We start from the raw sequence: 24897 nt of genomic DNA, 5'->3' as shown, positions 1-24897 counted from the left end.
TGGACAACAGCAGCTAGAAACAGTAATTTTCATAGAGCTGTGTTATGATTTATGGACACAGCATTCAGCATGCTTAGCCAGTCAGATAGAAGGCTGGCTAAGCATGCTGAGAGCTGTGTCTAAATAACATAACACATTAAAGGGATTCTGTCACCAGGTTTCACCCCTGTCAGCTAAAAATATGCTGATGTTCAGGGCGTCTTCACGATTCCTAATGTGGGCTTATAAATGTCATCTGTAGCCTTATTTAGCTAAAAAACAGCTTTTACTAACCTGTCAGTCAAACAAAAAAGGTGCCCAAGGGGATGTTAATGGATGCAAGGTGCCGGCCGCACACGCCGCCGTTCGTGCCCAGCGCCGCCTTTCCAGACTTCTGCGCCGCCTGCTTATCCTCTGTGGCCTCTCGCTCTCCCTCCCTCCCTCCTCCTCCTGCTGTAAGATCTCGCGCATACAGGGGTTGAGCGAAGTGCCGGCGCATGCGCACTTCGCTGTAAGAAGCCAAATGGAGAAGTCCGCACGGGCGCATCAGGCAGAGCCCTGTTCGCAAGCGCGAGATCTTACAGCAGAAGGAGGGGGAGGGAGGGAGAGCGAGAGGCGGCACAGAGGATTAGGAGGCGGCGCAGAAGTCCGGAAAGGCGGCACTGGGCACGAACGGCGGCGGGTGCGGCCGGCACCTTGCATCCATTAACATCCCCTTGGGCACCTTATTTGTTTGACTGACAGGTTAGTAATAGCTATTTTTTAGCTAAATAAGCCCACAGATGACATTTATAAGCCCACATTAGGAATCGTGAAGACACCCTGAACATCAGCATATTTTTAGCTGACAGGGGTGAAACCTGGTGACAGAATCCCTTTAAAGAAATTACTGTTTCTAGCTGCTGTGGACTAGCAGCTAGAAACAGTAATTTCTTTAATGTGTTATGTTATTTAGACTGAGCTCTCAGCATGCTTAGCCAGTCAGTAATTTTCATAGTGCTGTTATGATTTATGGAAACAGCTCTCAGCATGCTTAGCCAGCCTTCTATCTGGCTGTGCTTCTTGAGAGTCACAGTCCACAGGCTCAGAAACAGCCTGTGGACTGTGACTCTCAAGATGCAAAGCCAGATAGAAGGCTGGCTAAGCATGCTGAGAGCTGTGTCCATAAATCATAACAGCACTATGATTGCCCTCCCTTCCAACTGGAAGTTTATCTGATACCTGCCCTGCTCCAGAAGCTCCTGCTATCTCGCGGGCTGTTGTGGCTGAGCGCTGTGGGCCGTGTGCTGGTCGAAACTGCTGAGCAGGTCGTACACAGCACAGCGTGCAGGAGGGATAACCGCGGGCGCACTGAGGTCATATCCGGCGGGCCGGCATTACAGGAACCGCACCAGCTGCTCTGACGTCCTGCCGCCGGATATCCTGTGATGTACATCCGGCGGCAGGACGGCAGAGCAGCTGGTGCTGTTCCTGTAATGCCGGCCCGCTGGATATGACCTCAGTAGTGATGGGAAGTTCGGATCTTTCAGGTGAATCGGTTCATGAATCGGATCTTCGGTTCACTTGCTGAGTCACTGACTGCTGAGCTGACTCGCAAGTGAACCGAAGACTCTAGGTGCCGGTGCGCATGCGCAGATGCTATCGATTCGATTCACTTGCTGCTGCAGGTGAGTGATTGATTATAGTGATAGTGAAGGGAAGCTGAGGCTGACTCCGGACAGGAGGACTCAGGACAGGAGTCAGGAGCTGTCACTGTGGTGTGCATTGTTGTCTGTTGTGCATTGTTACCCACAGTGACAACAGTCTGACACTGACAGTAGTACAACGAACCAAGTGAAGTGAAATGTGAATGCACGCACAGGGAAAACTATGTGCTGAATTGATAACAGTATTACAGTAACACAGTCACTGTCTGATAATAAAATAGTCCCCACTTAACGGAATCCATAAAGGAGATGTGAACCCACCCTTAGTTATATAGCTACTGAATGAGATGCCTTTAACATATATATCTCCTGAGAAGCCAATTTGATCCTAAAGGGTTAATTCAACCTGTAATCTAAACTCTGTGTCATCTGTCACTTCTCTTATCTCTCTGCTCCTGTCCCTTAATATTATCACTGCTGCAACAAAAGCAGCCGACAGCCTCAGTGTAACTTGTTCTAGAGTCTGACTCACGGCTCTTTTAACTCAAAGAATCGAATGAGTCACTAACTAAGTCGGATCTTTAGATTCTTTTAACTTGAGACTCATTCGATTCATTTCTATTCTTAGACTCCCTGTACTACTCAGACGACTCAGAGCTGCTAGTGCTAGCCTTGCCTCAGCTCTGATTGGTTGGTGGGGAGGGGAGGGGCTGGCAGAAGCAGCTTCCACTCTAGGATCATATTACGCTCCTCCCGAGTCCCTCCCTCAGGCTCCTGCTGCCAGCGTGAGGTGAGCGTCTCTGCATTGTCTGTGTGCTATGTGACTGACAGTCATCACTAGACCTCAGTGCGCCCACGGTTATCCCTCCTGCACGCTGCGCTGTGTACAACAGAGGACTTTTAGCGAGGGCCGCTCCCGACGGCCTTTTGGCTGGCGGATGGGCGGATGGGCCTATTTTATGGTAGGGGCCTGGAGCTGCAGCTCCATCAGCCCCTACGTTAATCCGGCCCTGTAAGAGTGCCATCCACAGATCCCCCCTGTAACAGTGCCAGCCACAGATCCCCCCTGTAACAGTGCCATCCACAGATCCCCCCTGTAACAGTGCCATCCACAGATCCCCCCTGTAACAGTGCCAGCCACAGATCCCCCCTGTAACAGTGTTCGTCATCCACAGATCCCCCCATAACAGTGTCCGTCATCCACAGATCCCCCCTGTAACAGTGTCAATCATCCACAGATCCCCCCCTGTAACAGTGTCCGTCATCCACAGATCCCCCCATAACAGTGTCCGTCATCCACAGATCCCCCCTGTAACAGTGTCCGTCATCCATAGATCCCCCCTGTAACAGTGTCAATCATCCACAGATCCCTCCTGTAACAGTGTCCGTCATCCACAGATCCCCCCATAACAGTGTCCGTCATCCACAGATCCCCAGTAATAGTACCATCCACAGACCACGATTAGTTCCAAACCCACCAAAAGCACACCATTTGGTTAAAAAAAATGTTTTTCTTATTTTCCTCCCCAAAAACCTAGGTGCGTCTTATAGGGCGAAAAATACGGTATATACACACTCATTTTTCAAACTGGTGTAAAGTAGAACTGGCTTAGTTGCCCATAGCAACCAATAAAATTCCACCTTTCATTTTTCACAGCTCCTTTGGAAAATGAAAGGAGGAATCTGATTAGTTGCTCTGGGCAACTAAGCCAGTTTTCCTTTGCACTAGTTTTGATAAATCTCTCCCACTGTGTACTTGTATGTGTACATAGTTTTGTGTGTCTTATTCACTCACTAAATTATCACACTATACTAATCTTTGTGGGAAAATTGACAGTTGCTGTGCAGACGGCACACAAGTATTGTATTCAGATTACAAGAAGTCTGTGTGTAAGTGGCTGATAGCTGTGCTTCTGTAACAGGATGTGGGGGCGGGTCTTTTCTATCTCAGAGATGGGAGGGGGGATCAAAGCTGTGCAGGTGCATTTGAAATCAACAGGGGAGAGGCCATGTGACCAGAGCAAAAGGAACGCCCACAGAGCCTCACAGGAGATGACAACAGTGGGTAGAATTAATATGAGAGCATTTATGAGTGCATGTGAAGCAAAGCTGATACCAATAAACGAACAAGTGTGATTTTATTATGTGCTGCTTTACAGTAAGATATGGATTTGTAATTCACAAAGGTGTCCATAGCCTTTAAAGTAGTAGCATGCTAAGAATATTAAAGGTGTTATTCTTCTATCAGATCACAGCATATAACCATCATCATTTTCTAGTGTTTAGCCTACTTTCTTCAATAAGCCTTAGAATCGTTAAAAGTTTTCTCTGTGTAATAAGCAGCCATTGTCAGTCTATGCTACTGATTTCACACTTTGCAATGCATAGGTTAAAATATGCTTTGGTCCTGTGACTAAATCTGCATGAAATCATGCAAAATGTATGTTTTTTTCTCCAGCAAATACACAGATTTTCTGAAGGCATTTATGTCCGTGTGGACGTACCCCATAATAACTTGTGCACCTTTTCAGATAGGCTTAATTTTAAACTTGAACCAGTAACATCAATGCAGTGCATGTTGCAGAAAATTGCTAAATGTGCTTATGTTAAACTTCTCTCTAGTGCTCATAGGTTTTGTTTCTGCTCAGGTATACCATGTGGGAAGCAAATGATCAGTTCCATGAGTTTGATAGGAGGCGGAAGTAGTGGTGCTCCACTTTATGACCGGAATCATGTGACCGGTGCTTCTTCTAGTAGCTCTTTAAGTACCAAGGCCTCCCTTTACCCACAGGTGAGCAGACTAGAAGACAAGAGAAACTGAGAATGGAAATAACAATTAGGATGAGCACATAATGGTGCTGTTTATGCAATCAACTGTGAACTACTGTATCTCTACACTTAATTGACCTGTTGTTTGGGTAAAATGCATAATCTTTCACCAAGCTGTGTTTATGTGTCAGCTGCTGTAGTGAAATAACAGTAGGTATTCTTTATGATATTAACTGAAGAAGCCATTAGGCTGCCTGGCAATAACATTAGCAACATTTAAATACAAAAACAGCCAATAGGACAGGTGGAAAATTCCAATACTCTGCGATCGCTACAAAAAATACTGTTACATTCTATTTATAGCACATGGAGATGGAAAATATGACATGACATATCTTTAAAGAAGCTCCCGCACAAATATTTTTATTCCCTGACCTGTTACAAGGGTACATGATGTAAACTGCAGTGAAGGTAATGTTTTTACCAGTGACTTTATTTCTGCGTTATTACCTCCCTTCTGATCCTCAGCAGGTATTTGACCAACACTCTGTCTCTCCAACTGACAAAGGACAAGAAGTCAGTTACTTTTCTATTTATTCCTATGAAATTGACATGGAGGCTCCCATAGGAATACATTGCGAGACTGAGTTCCTGTTCACACATAAGATGCTGTGTTATTTGGAGAGTCAGAGTGTTGATCACGTGACACAGCTAAGTATCAGAAGGGAGATTATAACTCACAAATACAGTCACTAGTAAGAAGTTTACCCTCAGTACAGTTTACTCTATGTACCTTTCACAGGTCAGAGAATAAACATTTTTGTGGGAGTCCATTTTTGTAGAAATGTTCCATCACTTGTTTAATGTGAAATAAAAATCTATGTTCATCTCTTGCTTATTATTTATAGAATGTGCATAAATCAATGTGAAGGCCTCAGTTGCATAATTTGACAAAAATAAATTGCCTTGTACAACGAACGATGAGTACTGGTGTTGCTATTTCAAGTGTGCTATATTCATAAAGCTCAAATACACTGCAATGCTGTACACTAGATTAAAAGGTTCAATATCACACATTCATAAGAAAAAATAATGTAGAACATACGAGAAGCCTTTGCTTGAACTTGGATCACTAACCTTATTAAACATTTGAGTTTGCAAACAAAATCATTTGCTTTTCATTTCAGATCTTGAACCCACCACCATCACCAGCTACAGATCGCTCCTTATGCAATACTGAAGTCTTTTACTCATCTAATAGTCCATCCACTACCAGATCTTACAGGTAAAGTCTAATTTTCACAAGATAATATCTGCATTGGTGATGAAGTATAACACATTAAAACTATGAAACGTAATCTCTGTTCATTTACTTTCACTTATAGAAGTAATTTCATCGCTTATTAGGGTACTTTCACACTAGCTTTTTTTCCGGCATTGAGTTCCATCCTAGGGGCTCAATACCGGAAAAGAACTGATCAGTTTTATCCTAATGCATTCTGAATAGAGAGCAAACATGTCTTCAGTTCAGTCTTTTTGCCTTTTCAGGACGGAAATAATACTGCAGCATGCTGCGGTATTATCTCCGTCCAAAATTCCGGAACACTTGCCAGAATGCCAGATCCGGCATTTTTTCCCATTGACATGCATTAATGCCGGATCTGGCCCCGAGTGTTCTGGCATAACGGATCCGGCATTGCGGTCTGCACATACTCAGACCGAAAAAAAAAAGTGAAAACTATAAATGCCCGATCCTTTTTTCCGGATGACACCGGAGAGATGGATCCAGGCATTTCAATGCATTTGTCATACGGATCAGGATCCTGATCCGTCTGACAAATGCCATCAGTTTGCATACGTTTTGATGGAATCCTCTGCCGCAAGTGTGAAAGTTCCCTTAGGTGACTTACTACTGTCTCATGTTGTGATTTATTTTTTTAGTGGCTGATGGAATATTTGTTTTACAATTTAATTTTTTTTTTTTTATATTTTTGCTGAATGGTACTGAGCTTGAATACCAAACACTGCCTATGGGCTGAAGTATTGCTGTTTCTTTTTCAAGTCACTTACAGCCCCCTATCTATTGCTACTAAGTACTGTAGTTTTGTCATACACTTAAAATATGTGTCAAATTTCTGTATTGCAGTCTTTACGTGTAAACCACATTAGTGTACAGTGACTGCAAGTATCACCTAAGAGAAACATTGTACAGGGTGGGCCATTTATATGGATACACCTTAATAAAATGGGAATGGTTGGTGATATTAACTTCCTGTTTGTGGCAGATTAGTATATGTGAGGGGGGAAACTTTTCAAGATGGGTGGTGACCATAGCGGCCATTTTGAAGTCGGCCATTTTGAATCCAACTTTTGTTTTTTCAATAGGAAGAGGGTCATGTGACACATCAAACTTATTGGGAATTTCACAAGAAAAACAATGGTGTGCTTGGTTTTAACGTAATTTTATTCTTTCATGAGTTATTTACAAGTTTCTGACCACTTATAAAATGTGTTCAATGTGCTGCCCATTGTGTTGGATTGTCAATGCAACCCTCTTCTCCCACTCTTCACACACTGATAGCAACACCGCAGGAGAAATGCTAGCACAGGCTTCCAGTATCCGTAGTTTCAGGTGCTGCACATCTCGTATCTTTACAGCATAGACAATTGCCTTCAGATGACCCCAAAGATAAAAGTCTAAGGGGGTCAGATCGGGAGACCTTGGGGGCCATTCAACTGGCCCACGACGACCAATCCACTTTCCAGGAAACTGTTCATCTAGGAATGCTCAGACCTGACACCCATAATGTGGTGGTGCACCATCTTGCTGGAAAAACTCAGGGAACGTGCCAGCTTCAGTGCATAAAGAGGGAAACACATGTAGCAATTTTGCATATCCAGGGGCCTTGAGGTTTCCATTGATGAAGAATGGCCCCACTATCTTTGTACCCCATATACCATACCATCAATTTTTTTGTTCCAACAGTCTTGGAGGGATCTATCCAATGTGGGTTAGTGTCAGACCAATAGCGGTGGTTTTGTTTGTTAACTTCACCATTCACATAAAAGTTTGCCTCATCACTGAACAAAATCTTCTGCGTAAACCGAGGGTCCTGTTCCAATTTTTGTTTTGCCCATTCTGCAAATTCAGTGCGCCGATCTGGGTCATCCTCGTTGAGATGCTGCAGTAGCTGGAGTTTGTAAGCTTGCCATTTGTGAGTAGCTAATATCCGCCGAAGGGATGTTCGACTAATGCCACTCTCCAGTGACATGCGGCGATTGCTATGCTGTGGGCTTTTGCCGAATGAAGCTAGGACAGCCACTGATGTTTCTTCATTAGAGACAGATTTCATGCGTCCACATTTTGGCAAATCCAACACTGAACCAGTTTCACGAAACTTAGAAAGCAGTTTGCTAACTGTAGCATGGGAGATGGGTGGTCTCGTAGGGTGTCTTGCATTGAAATCTGCTGCAATGACCCGGTTACTGCATTCACCAGACATCAACACAATTTCTATCCGCTCCTCACGTGTTAACCTCGGCAACATGTCAATGGCTGTAAACAAAGAGAAACTTGTAAATAACTCATGAAAGAATAAAGTTACGTTAAAACCAAGCACACCATTGTTTTTCGTGTGAAATTCCCAATAAGTTTGATGTGTCACATGACCCTCTTCCTATTGAAAAAACAAAAGTTGGATTCAAAATGTCCGAATTCAAAATGGCCGCTATGGTCACCACCCATCTTGAAAAGTTTCCCCCCCTCACATATTCTAATGTGCCACAAACAGGAAGTTAATGTCACCAACCATTCCCATTTTATTAAGGTGTATCCATATAAATGGCCCACCCTGTAGAATCCCTTGATTAGATTAGAACACTATTTTGCTTGTTCTTGAAAAGCTGGGTCTAAATCAACCCATGCACATGAGATTTTGATTGGACACAGTGATCAGTCAACCTTGGGATCGTTTGTTCGATCCCAACATAACAGACCGAACTGTTCAATAAAGGATTTATTTTTTTTTATTTTTTTTTTACATTGCACACGACCCAGGAAGGCAGTTTATCATATGATCAGTCAAATTCATCCAGTCATGCCATATACACTTGCAGTTTCTGTTTGCTATAGCTGAACTTTTTAAACCTGACAGTTCACATTTTTATAGAGCAGAGAAGTCTGCTAACTTTTATTATATGTATTTGGGCAGCTTTACACTCCACCATTTTATCATTGGAAATGCTAACTGTAAACAAAAAGTTACCTACTTAAATGAACATGTACTTTGTTTGTTTGCAGGCCTTATCTTATACGAGGCATTGCTCCTCCAACAACACCTTGCAGCACTGATGTTTGTGACAGCGACTATACTACAAGTAGATGGAAATCTAATAAATATTACATGGACTTAAATTCTGATTCAGATCCATACCCACCTCCTCCCACTCCCAGGAGTCAGTACATGTCAGCTGAGGAGAGCTGTCCCCCTTCCCCAACAACTGAAAGAAGCTACTTCCACCTCTACCCTCCTCCCCCCTCACCATGTACAGACTGTTCATGACAAACCGAAGGAACCTACCCCTCAAAATTGTAAATAATTTAAATCTGAACATATATAATAGGTACACATGTATGTGTATATAATATATATATATATATATATATATATATATATTTACACATGTATGTGTGTATATATGTATATGAAAGATCATTTGGATTGATGTTTTCTAAGAAAAAACATAAAAAATAAATATTGTGTGATTAAAATGGGTCAGGGAGGGACTATGAAAATGTACAGTGGAAAAAATATTTTTTATTTTTTCTATTTAACTGCCATGTTTCTTCAATGATCTAAACCATGATATGTATCTTTCCAGAATACATGCATTTTCCTAATTGCTGCTAAACTGGGATAGAAATGTTAGACATTAAAGACATGTTATCTGTATCAATGGCTGCATCGTGCATGCAAAGTAGTCCATAGCTAGTATTACAGGATAGCGATTTTGTTGACTTTTATTTAAAAAAAAAAACTTCTCTAAAGTTTTCCATTAGCAATGCTCTAAATAAACATTGTCCAGGGAAATCTGTCTTCAGCATAAAAAAAAGGTGGTGACAGTTAGGCTGGGTTCACACTTGAGCGTTTTACAGCGCGTTCAAACGCGCTGTAAAACGCTCAACACATGAAAACCAATGCTTCCCTATGGCCCTGGTTCTCACTTGAGCGTTTTACAGCGCTGAAAAACGCGCTGTAAAACGCCCTACGCTCAAACAAGTACTTGAGCTTCTTTGGGGCGTTTTGACGCGCGTTTGTGGCCATAGGACATTGCAGTCAATCACACAAACGCGCGTCAAACGCGCGTTTACTATTGCAAAAAACGCTCGTCAAAAACGCGCGTTAAACGCGCATATCAAAGACGCTCAGGTCTGAACCCAGCCTAACAATTTAATGATGAAAATATTCAATTAAAAACCCCAGGATTAGTATATTTTCAGCAGAATGAAAACAACATGCTAATAGAACAGATCCAGACTGATAGATTCAATCCCAAATAAATGAATAGGATTTTCACAAGATCCTTGGTAATAACTGGGCGTGAAGGGTTTTTCCAATAAATTAATCTCACGGCATATCGATTAGATATAGCTTAAAAGCCTGTTCAATGGGGGTCTTCTTCTGAGAACCTGGTCTGGATGGATACCTGGTCTCCATGGATCCATTAATGCCTTTAGGAGATGTTAAAATTTTCTGGGTTCTTGGGATTCAAGTAATTAAACCATCACCAGTCAGACTTTTAGGGATTATTCAGTGCATTTGCCATAAAAATATTTTGTTAAGTGAAGGTCCTTGTTGAACTATTTTGCTTCCAGGACAATCTTCACATGTTTGACAAACACAAAAAAGCCTGAATTATAAAAACACCTGGTTCATTGCAAAAATGCCACCTGGCATTCATGTAATGCACACCTTCAAGCAATTTTGCATCAAAGTGTGATGTTTTATAAGAAATTAATCTTTGTGACAAAGTCGGACCCAATCAGAGGAAAATGTCTACATGCACACCATCACCATAGGTTAAGTAAAATGTTGTGTGTCCTACAGTGTTTTTTTGCCCAAAAATAATTTTACAAGTGTACAAATAATCTTACCAGCAGCGTATATTTTACTGTGTCCAATTGCAATTTTTTTTTCAAAGAAACTGCTGTAAATTGTATTACAAAAATGCCATTTAGCATAGCCTAGTGTTCCTAAACTGTAACTTGACATAGTTACATACTTAGGCAGATTGAAAAATCTCACCAGTTCATTAAGTTAAGCCTTTTTCAGACCAAGCATACAACATTGTTAGGCTACTTTCACACTCTCGTTTTGACTTTACGTTTGTGAGATCCATCATGGGCTCTCACAAGCAGTCCAAAACTGATCAGTTTTGCCCTAATGCATTCTGAATGGAAAAGGATCTGCTCAGAATGCCTCCAATCAGTCTCCATTCCGCTCTGGAGGCGGACACCAAAACGATGCCTGCAGCATTTTGCTGTCCGCTTGACGAAACTGAACCAAACGGATCCGTCCTGGCACACAATGTAAGTCAATGGGGACGGATCCGTTTTCTCTGACACAATCTGGCACAATAGAAAATGGATCCGTCATGAACTCCACTGAAAGTCAATGGGAGACGGATCCGTTTTCTATTGTGCCAGATTGTGTCAGAGAAAACGGACACAATCTTGGTTATGTTACAGATAAAACAAACAGATCCGTTCATGACAGATGCATGCGGTTGTATTATTGTAATTGATCAGTTTTTGCAGATCCATGACGGATCTGCCCAAAACGCGAGTGTGAAAGTAGCCTTAGATTAAATATCTAATGCCATGTGCTATTAGATAAGCATGTAGCCTTTTTCAAATGTTGACATAATATCTGCCATTACTACCTCTTTGGATAGGGCATTCCATAGTTTGAGTACTTTAACTGTAAAAACTCCTTACCTGTATTAATGTTTAAATCACCTTTCCCCACATGTAAAGAATGCCCCCTGGTCATTTGTAAAGTCCTTGGAATGAATAAATCATGCTAGTTCCTTGCATTGAGCAGACCTGTATTTATACATGTAAATAACATTGTAATAAGGTGTCTTTAAGCCTCTCATTATCAGAGAGATAATCTATACTTTTTACAGTATATGAAGGCAAAAACTGAATCCCATATTTAAGATGTGACTCTTTACTCTATCCCACCAACACGATCACACGATCATTGATTAAAGAGAATGGGCCTAACACAGAGCCTTGTGGTACCGGCTGCTGACTTTAGCCCATTTTGAATATGTACCATTTACAACAACGCTGGTATATAATTGGTCACAGAAAACAAAGTGCAAGTATTGTCCCCTAGTCCCTGCATTTGTGGCATCAGCACAAGACTCTTGTGTGCACTGTATCAAATGCTTTAGCAAAATCCAGTTACAGCACATCTGATGCATTACCGACATCCATATTTGCACTTGCCTCCTCATAGAAACCCAGCATATTGCTTAATCAAATAATTCATTCAAAGGTAAAAACAAAATTAGAGCAGCTCTCACCTGCCTGGAGACTCTAACCATAAGGACACGGACCGCTCCCTCACCCGGACTGGGAGCAATATGTAGACAAGTAAAGAAAGGTTGTCTAGCCTTTTCTTGTGAAGCTCCAAAAGCACTTTATTTGATATCCAATAATAAAAACATCCAGGTACAGGTTAAATCAGTCTACGCGTTTCGGGCTGAGAATATTTTTATCCCTTACTCATGAGTAAGGACTAAAAATATTCTCAGCCCGAAACGCGTAGACTGATGTAACCTGTACCTGGATGTTTTTATTATTGGATATCAAATAAAGTGCTTTTGGAGCTTCACAAGAAAAGGCTGGACAACCTTTCTTTACTTAATCAAATAATTACATAGTTATTTTGGTTGAAAAAAGACAATCAAGTTCATCAAGTTCAATCAAGGGATAGTGTCACGGTAGGTGGGGAAAGGAAGAACACCAAATAAACAAACTACAACAGTAACACAGACTAGGCCTCAAAGCTAGTGAGGATGGGAAGGTTACCTCCTAGTTATCCCTGAGCCTCTCCCTGACTGCTAACAATATGAGCAAATCCTAATGGTGGAAGAGCTCATACACCGAAACCTAAGACCTGCTGAAACTGACACAAAGCCTACATTAGGGAGCGGGGATGAGGCTGCCAGGACCTTCCACCGTGAAGGACCAGCATCTCCCTGAGACCTAGACACAACACACACACAAAATAGAAACAGAAGGATTTTGCTTGAGAAGAGTAAGAAGTAGGAGAACTTCTAACAACCAGCTTGGAACTCCAGAAGGAAATAACAACTGCAAAGTCTGCAGTGAGAGGCAGGCTAAAATAGAGCCACTAAACAGCAAATGAGCACCTGTGGAGAGGTGAGATCCTGCCCACAACAACAGACAGCAAGGAAAAACAGAAAGACCTGTCAGATAGACTCAAGAGCTGCAAGTCTATCTGATCTTCTCAGACCTCTCACAGGGCAGGTAGTGACAGTACCCCCCCTTCTACGGGTGAGCTCTGTGCACCCAGGACTGACCTTATCCAGGTGTGCCCTGTGAAAAGCCTTCAGATGGTAACTAGCACTGACATCAGTCGCCGGAACCCACATTCTTTCTTCTGGACCGTAACTCTTCCAATGTACAAGGTACTGAAGGGAACCACGAAGAATACGTGAATTAATTATTCTGGAGATCTGAAACTCCAGATTACCATCTATCATGACAGGAGAAGGTGGCAAGGGAGATGGTTCAGCAGGTTCCACATAGTTTTTCAACAAAGATTTGTGAAACACATTTTGGATCTTCCAAGCCTTCCAACTGGATTAATAATGGCAGAGATCTTGTAAGGACCTATAAATCTTGGGCCCAACTTCCAAGAGGGTACCTTCAACTTAATGTTCTTAGTGGACAACCACATCAAATCACCCACACACAGCTCAGGACCAGTCATACATCTCTTCTCAGCCATACGTTTATATCTATAATTTTTTTCAAATTGATTTGAATCTTCCGCCAGATAGATGACAATGAGGAAGAGAATCTCTCCTCTTCAGGTATACCAGAGGACTCAGCCCCAGAAAAAGTACAAAACTGAGGGTGAAACACATATGCACCAAAATATGGTGACTTATCAGTGGACTCCTGTCTATGGTTATTCAAGGCAAACTCAACCAAAGACAAAAATGAAGACCATTCTTCCTGATTCTTGGAGACAACACACCTCAAATAAGTCTCCAGATTCTGGTTGGTGCGCTTAGTTTTCCCGTTCGAATGAGGGTGGCAAGCCGAAGAGAAGGACAACTGAACCCCTAGTTGAGTACAGAACGCCCTCCAGAACCTGGAAACAAATTGCGTCCCCCTATCAGATACCACATCAGAGGGAATTCTGTGTAATTTCACAATCTTATCAATAAACACTTGAGCGACAGTTTTGGCATTGGGCAAACCTGATAATGGTATGAAGTGCGCCATCTTAGTGAAGCGGTCTACCACCACCAAAATCACAGTCTTCCCAGAAGAGCTAGGTAAATCAGTGATGAAGAGATCCTGAAGGCCGAGTATGAGTCACCTTGGCACATGCACAGGTCTCACAAGCTGCCACATAGCCCTCCACACTTTTACGTAAACCTGGCCACCAGAATCTCAGAGAAATAAGATCCACAGTTGATCTGCTCCCCGGGTGTCCCGCAAGGACAGTATCATGATGCTCCTTGAATACCTTGTGTCGAAGCCCAGAAGGAACAAACAATCTCACTAGAGGACAGGAATCCGGTGCCGCACCTTGAGCTCCCAAAACCTCCGCCTCAAGTTCAGGATAAAGGGCGGATACCATCACCCCATCAGCCAAAATCCAAATCCCCCCCAGGAAAGCTACGCGACAAAGCTTCCACTTTGACGTTTTTGGCCCCAGGGCAATAAGTGACCACAAAATTTAATCTGGTAAAAAACAATGACCATTTGGCCTGCCTTGGGTTCAAATGATTTGCTGATTGCAGATAAGCCAGATTCTTATGGTCAGTAATTACTGTAATGGGATGAATCGCTCCTTCTAACCAATGGCACCATTCTTCAAAGGCCAATTTTTAATGGCCAGCAATTCTCTATTACCAACTTCATCATTTCTTTCAGCAGAAGAGAGTTTTTTAGAAAGAAAAGCACAAGGGCGCCATTTGCCAGGAGAGGGACCCTGCGACAATGCTCCGACTCCCACTTCTGACGCATCAACCTCCACAATGAAAGGTTGAGACACATCAGGTTGCACCAGAATGGGAGCAGAAACGAAACATTCCTTTATTGCAGAAAAAGCATGTAGTGCCTCTCCCGACCAGACTGAGAAGTCCACACCTTTCTTGGTCGTATCAAAGGCTTGACAATAGTGAAATAATTCAGGATAAACTTTCTGTAGTAATTAGTAAATCTCAAAAACCGCTTTAGCGCTTTCTGATTCTCAGGTAGATCCCAGTCTAATACATGGACCTTTTCGTGATCCATACGAAAACCTGAGGAAGAAAGCAGGTAACCCAGGAACTGCAGCTCCTAAACAGCAAACACACATTTTTCCAAATTAGCATACAACTTATTCTCCCGGAGGATCAATAATACTTGTCTTAAATGATCCTGATGAATCTCCATATCGGGCGAGTAAATTTGTATGTCATCGAGGTAAGTAACAACATTGCTTGCCCGCAGAACTGTTGCTTAGCTTTTGGAATGAGGTTCTGTGTTTGACCTCATTCCCAGGGCGGCTTTACTAGCTGGGTGGCTCCTTGCTCCTAAGTCTGCCTTGAGCGCCGAGCTGATCACTCGGTGCTCGACTGGTTGGTCTGTCGGTCATGTGACGTGGCCAGCGTCACATGACCCTCACTCCCCACTATAAATACAGGCAGCCTGCTGGCTACAGGTTGCCTGTTAATTTCTAGGTTCCTGGCTATTTGTTGGACTGCTGAATACTTACCTGATCCTGTTCCTTGACCATCCTTTTGCCTGATCCTCCTGTACTGCGCATCCGTCCTGGTATTGTGACCTCGGCTCCGTCCTGGTATTGTGGTCACTTCCCTCCCCCCTGTGTGTGTGTGTACGCGACCGTTACAGATTAACAGGCCCAATAACCACTGTATTATGAATCCTCTGGTGACCCTGACTGACTATGTCTCTAATCTGACGCAGATGGTGCAGGAGTTAGGGGAAAAACTCAGCTCTTTTGAGTTAGGGCAAGGCTCTTCCACTCCTCAGGCCTCCAGTCCGCATTTTGAACCCCAGATTAAGCTCCCAGAAACCTTTTCTGGAGACCGGAAGAAGTTTCTCTCTTTTAAGGAGAGTTGCAAACTTTACTTCCGTTTGCGCCCCGTGTCCTCTGGCCCTGAGAGTCAACGCGTGGGCATTATCATTTCCCGATTACAGGGTGATCCCCAGGACTGGGCGTTCTCTTTACCTGCTGGCGCCAGTTGTTTATATTCTGTGGAGGGGTTCTTTCAGGCCCTAGGTACCCTCTATGATGAACCAGACAGGGCTCTAGTAGCCGAGACGGCTCTAAAGGCACTGGTTCAGGGCAATTTACCAGCGGAGGATTATTGCACCCAATTCAGAAGGTGGTGTGTCCCCTCAGGATGGAACGAACCAGCCCTAAAGAGTCAGTTCAGGTCAGGTCTGTCTGATAAATTAAAGGATCTTCTGGTCAGTTATCAACTTCCAGAGACCTTAGAGGAGATGATGACCCTTGTTGTCCGACTTGACCGACGGGTTAGAGAGAGACGACAGGAACAACAGTTCTCTTCCCAGATGGTGGTCCAGCCAGAGGCCTATCCCAGAGACAATGCTGAGGTCTCCACCGAGGAACCCATGCAGGTTGGCATGACCCGAGGGAATCTTCGCCGCAGACGTGGAGAATGCTTTTACTGTGGAGATTCTGACCATTGGATCAACCAGTGTCCTAAGAAGGTCCTCTCTGTCAAGTCTCCTAAGGCAAGGCAACCTAAAGACCAGGTACACCCTGAATTTTCTAAATGTAAGCTTTCGGTACCCATTACGATTTCTCTGGGAGTAGATAAATGGCCGGGTAAGGCCTTTATTGATTCTGGCTCAGCGGCTAGCTTTATTGACTCTGAGTATGCTGTTAGATTGGGTATTCCTATGTTTGCCTTACCAACTCCTATCCATGTCATGGCTATTGATGCTACTCCTCTTATTGGTGGTACGGTGAGCTTATGTACCTCGGAGATTTCTCTAACCGTGGGTGTGTGCCACTCAGAGAGATGTTCGCTTCTAGTCCTGGAGAACCTACCTGCTGAGGTGGTACTAGGGTTGCCTTGGCTCCGACTACATAACCCAACTATAGATGGGTCCAATGGGGAGTTGGTGAGATGGGGGCCTAAGTGTGACTCGTGCCTGTCCGTGGTACAGGCTGGGGTCTCAGTAAAGTCTGATACTTTACCCTCTGTTGTTAGAGAATATTCTGATGTATTCTCATCACCAACCCCGGAGGTTCTACCCCCCCATAGACCTTATGATTGTACCATAGAGCTAGTAGAGGGGGCCAAGTTTCCTAAAGGACAAATTTATAATCTTTCTATGCCCGAACGCAAGGCCATGGAAGATTATATTAAGGAGAGCCTTGGTAAAAGGCATATTAGACCTTCTGTCTCTCCTATGGGGGCGGGGTTTTTCTTTGTTAAGAAAAAAGATGGTGGTCTTAGGCCATGTATCGATTACCGGAGATTAAATAAAATCACTGTCCAGAATAGATACTCCCTCCCATTGATTCCGGATTTATTTAACCAGGTCCTGGGGGCAACCTGGTTTTCCAAAATTGACCTGAAAGGGGCAAACAATCTAATCCGAATCAAGGAGGGAGACGAATGGAAGACGGCGTTCAATACTCCGGTAGGACACTTTGAATATCAGGTGATGCCTTTTGGACTCAGCAATGCCCCAGCTGTGTTCCAAAACTTCATGAATGACATTCTTAGGGAGTTCTTAGGTAAATTTGTTATTGTCTATCTTGACGACATTTTGATATTCTCTCCTGACTTCGAATCCCATGTGTCTCATGTTAGACAAGTATTAGAGGTGTTGAGGGAGAATCAGCTATCCGCTAAACAAGAGAAATGTGTCTTTGGTGTGCAGGAGATTCTGTTTCTAGGGCATGTTCTGACTCCTCACGCCTTCAAGATGGATCCTGGTAAGGTACTAGCAATTAAGGAATGGGTAAGACCTTCATCCTTAAAGGCCTTACAACGGTTCTTAGGTTTTGCCAATTACTATCGTAAATTTATTATGAATTTTTCCGTAATTGCTAAACCGTTGACCGACCTTACTAAGAAAGGGGCGGATTTGGAGAATTGGTCTACTGAGGCCATTTCTTCATTTGAAAAATTAAAAAAGGCATTCAGTAGCGCTCCCATTCTGATCCAGCCTGATCAGGAGAAACCTTTTATTGTGGAGGTGGATGCGTCCGAGGACGGTGCAGGAGCAGTCCTTTCACAAGGTCCTGCCAGCCTCACTAATCTGAGACCATGTGCCTTCTTCTCCAGGAAATTCTCTCCCACGGAGAGAAACTACGACATAGGGAATAGGGAGCTGCTGGCCATTAAATGGGCATTTGAGGAGTGGAGGCATTTTCTGGAGGGGGCAAGGCATTGTGTAACTGTTGTCACTGACCATAAAAACCTTATGTTTCTCGAGTCTGCTAAGAGGTTGAATCCCCGTCAAGCCAGATGGGCTCTGTTTTTTACTCGTTTTGATTTTTCCATCACGTTCAGGCCGGGAAGTAAAAATGTGAAGGCGGACGCATTATCTCGGAGCTTCCAGGCTTTTCAACCTACTGGGGTACCACCTGAATCCATCCTACCAGCAAAAATCTTCTTAGCAGCTCTTACCCAGGATATCTCGGCTCGCATTAGGTCGGAACAACATCTGGCACCGGTATCCACCCCAACAGATAAGTTGTTTGTTCCCGTACAATTTCGTCTCCAGCTGTTGGGTGAGTGTCACGATTCTGCCTTTTGTGGACATCCGGGTGTTGAGGGCACTAAGGATCTGGTTTCTAGATCTTATTGGTGGCCCACTCTAACTAGGGATGTCAAGTCCTATGTGTCAGCCTGTGAGGTTTGTGCCAGGTCCAAGACACCTAGGACTCGCCCTGCTGGTAACCTACGACCCCTACCCATTCCCAGTAGACCCTGGTCCCATATCTCGATGGACTTTATAACTGACCTACCGCTGGCGGAGGGTAAGACTGTAGTGTGGGTAGTGGTGGATAGGTTTAGCAAGATGGTCCATTTCATTCCCCTGTCTAAACTCCCGAATGCCAAAACCCTGGCGTCTATTTTTGTGAAAGAAATTGTTCGATTGCATGGTATCCCGGAAAATATTGTTTCAGACAGGGGTGTGCAGTTTGTGTCCAAATTCTGGAGGGCCTTCTGTCAAAGATGTAAAATTTCGTTGTCTTTTTCTTCTGCCTACCATCCTGAGAGTAATGGGCAGACTGAACGCCTTAATCAGTCTGTGGAACAATTCCTGAGGTTGTATGTTGCTGATGACCAGCAATTATGGGTCAAATTCCTTCCGTTGGCTGAATTTGCTCTGAATAACCGTGTCAATTCTTCTGCTGGGGTCTCCCCTTTCTTTTGTAACCATGGTTTTCATCCCCGTTTTCATTCTGGGTCGTCCGTCTCCTCCTCTAACCCTGAAGCTGATAAACTCTCCTCCGAACTGTGCACAGTTTGGGCCCTGGTTCAATCGAACCTAGAAAAGGCTCAATGTTCTCAAAAACTCAAGGCCGATAGGAGACGTTCAAGGGGGGTAAACTTTCAGGTTGGGGATAAAGTATGGTTGTCCTCCAAGAATCTATCTCTCAAGGTAACTTCTAAAAAATTTGCTCCTCGTTTTATTGGACCATATAAGATCACGGAAGTGATTAACCCGGTATCTTTTAGGTTGGAGCTGCCTGAGTCATTCCACATTCATAATGTGTTCCATAAATCTCTGCTTAAAAAATATTTTGAACCAGTAGTACCATCAAAAGCCTCGCCTCCGCCAGTTCTTGTTAATGAGGCTGTCGAGTATGTGGTGTCTAAAATAGTGGATGTCAAGAAGGTGCGTAATTCCTTGCAGTACCTGATTCACTGGAAGGGGTATGGACCTGAAGAGAGATCTTGGGTACCTGCCAGGGAGGTTCATGCTCCTAGACTTGTTCGTAAATTTCATTTAGAACACCCTGAAAAGCCATCGCCTGAAGTCTTGGGTCCGGTGGCCCCTCGTAAAAGGGGGGGTACTGTCACGGGGTTCCGAAGGTGCACTCGGTCCCCCATTGCCCGCAGAACTGTTGCTTAGCTTTTGGAATGAGGTTCTGTGTTTGACCTCATTCCCAGGGCGGCTTTACTAGCTGGGTGGCTCCTTGCTCCTAAGTCTGCCTTGAGCGCCGAGCTGATCACTCGGTGCTCGACTGGTTGGTCTGTCGGTCATGTGACGCTGGCCACGTCACATGACCCTCACTCCCCACTATAAATACAGGCAGCCTGCTGGCTACAGGTTGCCTGTTAATTTCTAGGTTCCTGGCTATTTGTTGGACTGCTGAATACTTACCTGATCCTGTTCCTTGACCATCCTTTTGCCTGATCCTCCTGTACTGCGCATCCGTCCTGGTATTGTGACCTCGGCTCCCACCTGACTACTCTCTTAGGACTCCTCTTGTACTTCTCTGCTCTCCTGGTATTTATGACCCCGGCTTCTCCTGACAATTCTCTGCTTGCTCCATTTGTACTTTGCAGCTTTCCTGGTATTGACTCGGTCCGTTCACGTCCTGTTGTTTGTCTGTCTGTCATCCCTGCACTTACTCCAAGTTAGGGATTGCCGTCCAGTTGTCCCCTGTCATTAGGACTCGCGAGGCAAGTAGGCAGTGCCAGGGGTAAGGGTGGTCACTTCCCTCCCCCCTGTGTGTGTGTGTACGCGACCGTTACAATCTCTCTCTCTGGCGTCTATCATACTGTACTGCCAGGGACATAGCCGCCTCCAAAGAATCAGGGTTTTCGTGGAATGCCAGGGCATCTTTTAGTCTCTCAGACAGCCCCTGACAGAACTGACTACCGAGTGCTGGGTCATTCCACTCTGAATCAGTCGCCAATCTCCTAAATTCAGAACAATATGACTGCAGAACGTTCTCCCTGACTCAAGCTACGCAGCTTAGATTCGGCCAGAGAAACCCGGTCTGGGTCATCATAAATAAGGCCCGGGGCTCTGAAAAATTAATCCACCAATTGGAGGGATTGGGAACCGATAGGTAGAGAAAAGACCTTGTAGCAGAGAAAAAATAATCCCCACTCTTTGATTATCGTCCCCAGAGGAAATCGGATGCAGACGAAAATACAATTTGCAAGATTATCTGAAACAAACAAAATTATCACTTCCCCCAGAAAACCTGTCTGGGAGGGCGACCTTAGGTTTAAGGCTGACCTGGTTCCCACTGGCTGAACCAGATGCCGGAGAATCCTGAAACTGTGCAACAGCATGACTGAGGTCAGCTACTTCCAAAGATAACCCCTGCATGTGATCAACTAGTGCATTCACTAGTATCCATATCTGCACAGAGCAAGGAAAATAATGACGGTAAGGGCGGTTGTTAATGTCATGGTAGGTGGGGAAAGGAAAAACACCAAATAAACAAACTACAACAGTAACACAGACTAGGTCCCAAAGCTAGTGAGGAGGGGGAAGGTAACCTCATAGTTATCACTGAGCCTCTCCCTGACTGCTAACAGTATGAGAAAATCCTAATGGTGGAAGAACTCATACACCGGAACCTAAGACCTGCGGAAACTGACACAAACCCTTAATTAGGGAGCGGAGATGAGACTGCTGGGACCTTCCAGCGTCTCCCTGAGACCTAGACATAACACATACACCAAGTAGAAACAGGAGGACTTAGCTTGAGAAGAGTAAGAAGTAGGTAACTTCTAACAACCAGCTTGGAACTCCAGAAGGAAATAACAACCGCAAAGTCTGCAGTGAGAGGCAGGCTAAAATAGAGCCACTAAACAGCAAATAAGCAGAACCTGTGGAGAGGTGAGATCCTGCCCACAACAACAGACAGCAAGGAAAAACAGAAAGACCTGTCAGATAGACTCTATTGCTGAAAGTCTATCTGATCTTCTCAGACCTCTCACAGGGCATGCAGTGACAGGTGGAAATGTGAATTTTAGAGAAAGAGGAGCGACTACCAGATTTGTACACATTTTAATAATCATTAATGTCATTTGCTTTTAAGAATTCATCTAAGCTCTTTTTAAAATTAACCACTAAGGATGAGCGAACCAGCAGACGAACGCAAATCTTTTCAGGTTCGTTTTGGACGAATCCACTAAAACTGCATGTAGCACCATTTTAGTGCACAAGTTGGCAGGAAAAAGCACTAGGGAGGAAGAAGGGTTCTCACATGACCCTGAGAGAAAGTGGGGGGGGACCCTTGACGCCGGTCTTAATAAAGCCCCATCGCTGGCAGTGGATTGGCAAAGTTATAAAGAGGCATCGGCCTCTACATAACTTCGGCGGATCCTCTGCCAGTTCTAAATGTAAGACAACTTCCTTGCTGTCTTACATTTAGACAGTTTTCTACGACTTAAACAGGCGTAGAAAATGGTAATAGAGATAGACCTCCCAGCCCGTCCCCTTCCACGCCATGCCCACTTTTTTAGACCTGGCGTGAGCAGGAAGAAGTCGCAGATTGCAGCGCAACTAACTTAATTTAGGTGTATTTAAGCTTGATAAATGACCCCCTATGTGTGTAGAATAGGGACAAGCATGGAAGCTTTAATCCACGGAGTGAGATGTTGAGGCTATCTGTGCCTCCTAGAGGACCTGCAGCTGCTGCAAACCTCAAAAGAAGGTACCTGCAAGGACATCCTTTGATGTTTTCCCCATTATTACAGAAATCCTTTTTTTCGGTTGGGTGGGGGGTGGAATATGTATGTTGGATAGCATACAGAATACTAGTGAGTTTCAGGTCATCTCACATATTTAATTAAATTTTAGATTTTTTTGGGTTTGAAAAACGGTATGCATTAGTGATTGAGAACGAAATGTTAGAGAAAATTCCATGCACACATGCAGTTTGGGGGGCGGGGGGGGGGGGGGGCTGGGACATTGAGTTATCCAGCATACAGGTGATCAGTACACTATTACACAGGATATGGTAGCAATTTACCTGTACGTGTTAACGTGATAGTAAGGGTCAGGCCTCAGTCATCCGTTTCCATTTTTTCTATTAGCACATGGCTGGAATAAAATTTTTGGGGGGATTATTAAATTTAATGAAACCACCATATATACATGTGATTACTACACCAATGCACAGGGTAGTGCACAACATTATCTGAGAGACCCAAAAATGTCAGGGCTATGGAAGGGTTCCCAACAAAAGACCCAGAGCAAGAACGTGAGTAGTAGCAGCACCAGCTGTCTGGCCAGAAGTAGTAGTAGGCCGCAGTTGTCCCTGCTGGCTTCGGAAACGTGCAGGGCACAACATTATTGTTGAGGAGAAAGGATAAGATTGTGGATTGGCTTGCTCACTCCCCCTTAGTCGTAGCAGGATGATGTGGTGACTTTGGAGTCCAACACCATTCCGTGGAGCCAGGGGTCACAGAGTTCCTCCTGCTTGTAGCCCCAGAGAATTTCAGTGGAGCTCTTTCAGTCTTCACTACCCATTTCAAGCAGAGCGCCTTTATTCTTCCCAATAATTGGAAATAAAACCTCACCACATCCTACGGCAGATAGTCAAGAGAGTCTCCATGTTGGGGACTAATGTGAGAGCTGTCACCATCTCGCTGTCCTGAAGAGGAGGTGGGGGAGGAGGCTGGGGACCCCATGCATACCTACCTGTGTTGGTGGCAATAGTGGCACTTCTATCCACGGCATTGGCACTGGGGGCAGCGACAGTGGCAGTTGGGAAAAATGCAGGGGAGGGGGGCCCAGGAGCCCACCATGATATCTGACAGTCTGAGGGAGAGTGAGGACTCCCATAATGATTGTGTGCTGGACAAGGACCTGGAAGCCGGATCGGGGTGCTGTAGAGGAGGCAACATCAGTGGAGAAGATTGGTGTCGGCAGAAATAAAGAGCGGAGGACATGCACCTCCCAAAAAACAGCCAGGGCCACCTCTGGTTTGGGGTCTGGTGATGCTGCTGACACTGGGTGGGTTAGGCCCAAAACATGCCAGATTTAAGCCCACCTTAGTTGCCTAGAGTTCTATGTGAGCAACTCCTGTATGGTGCTTTTTCTCCACAAGGTGGGCACACAAAACCACAGTGGTGTGCAAGATCTGCTGGATTAAAATAAGCCGTGACCGTTCAAACACAATCATAGGTACCTGAGGTCTAATGCAGCACATGAGGTGGCATCACTGGATCCTTTGGGAAAATATAACTGGCCAGCATTCCCAATCAGAACAAGTTTGTCCTCCTCCTCCTGATCCTTTTTGTGGCAGCCAACTTGCATCCCCAAGCAATACAGAATCTTTGTCATCACCTTCTTCTTTTCCTGCCATCCTTGTCTCCATCATGAGACATCTATAACAGAATGTTTGGCCATGAAAAATACTTTTCTCCACCAGAAATGAGCTTGTCTACAAACTGAACCCCCACCTGTCAATGTTTCTGGTGGTGCAGTTTGTAGTAGTGCCTTGTATTCTCACATGAGGGAGAATGCAGGCCACTCCTTGTGATTTTTTTCTGTGTGGCAAGCTGCACTCCATGGTGGACACCTGGAACAGCTGTTATGGGAAGGGACAGTACATGTCTTTCACGGCCCACTGGGTCAATATTTCTTGTGGCAGTGGAGAGGCAGCACCCAAGCAACATGGCCAGGACATTTTTACCCCCTCCCCACCATATCATGGGGCTGGCTCCCACAGCAGGCACTTATCTGCCTCCTCCAACTCCATAGACATGGTCCCGTCCCCAACAGCAGCAGGGAAGAGCATAGCTCACACTACCCCTCCTTTCTATCACATGTGTTGTAGCTGATCGACCAGGGCGAGAGTAGCCACACCGGTGAGCAGTTACAGCTAAAATACATAAAGCAACAAACATCCCACTGGCTGTCACGCTGTCGACTCCAACTGGGAAAGGTGGTCAGCCATTCTGGCCACCCTGAACTTGGAGGAAATAACACATGCTCCCTGCATGGTCTTTTAAAAATGCACTGGCTTGCTCTAGGTACTGACAGTGTCCAGGAGACTGTCCCTCTTTTCAGCCACTCTCACGTGATAAGGAATGCTCCCCTGGACTTGCAGCATCAGAATGGTGTGCAGTGTATTACATCTACACTGCTTAATTTGCAACGTTTCACCTCGCTGAAATTCAATATTGCACATTGCAACATCAAGCATCTGTACGAGCAATGGAAATCTGTGAATAATTTGGTCATGCTCCAGAT

At 44.5% G+C, this 24897-nt stretch overlaps 1 protein-coding gene across 1 annotated transcript in view; it reads left to right on the top strand.

The window, feature by feature from the left end:
• Positions 1 to 8956, top strand: part of LRP5 (LDL receptor related protein 5) — a 1269095-nt gene extending 1260139 nt beyond the window's left edge. The window contains exons 21-23 of the mRNA XM_040409022.1: positions 4274 to 4416; positions 5582 to 5679; positions 8695 to 8956. Of these exons, the coding sequence (XP_040264956.1) occupies positions 4274 to 4416; positions 5582 to 5679; positions 8695 to 8956 (503 nt within the window). The remainder of the gene's footprint in view (positions 1 to 4273; positions 4417 to 5581; positions 5680 to 8694) is intronic.
• The last annotated feature ends 15941 nt before the right edge of the window (positions 8957 to 24897 follow it).

The sequence above is a fragment of the Bufo bufo genome, chromosome 10 (assembly GCF_905171765.1).
Source record: "Bufo bufo chromosome 10, aBufBuf1.1, whole genome shotgun sequence".
In the NCBI taxonomy this organism is placed as follows: Eukaryota; Metazoa; Chordata; class Amphibia; order Anura; family Bufonidae; genus Bufo; species Bufo bufo.
This window is presented reverse-complemented; position numbering and strand designations above follow the sequence as displayed.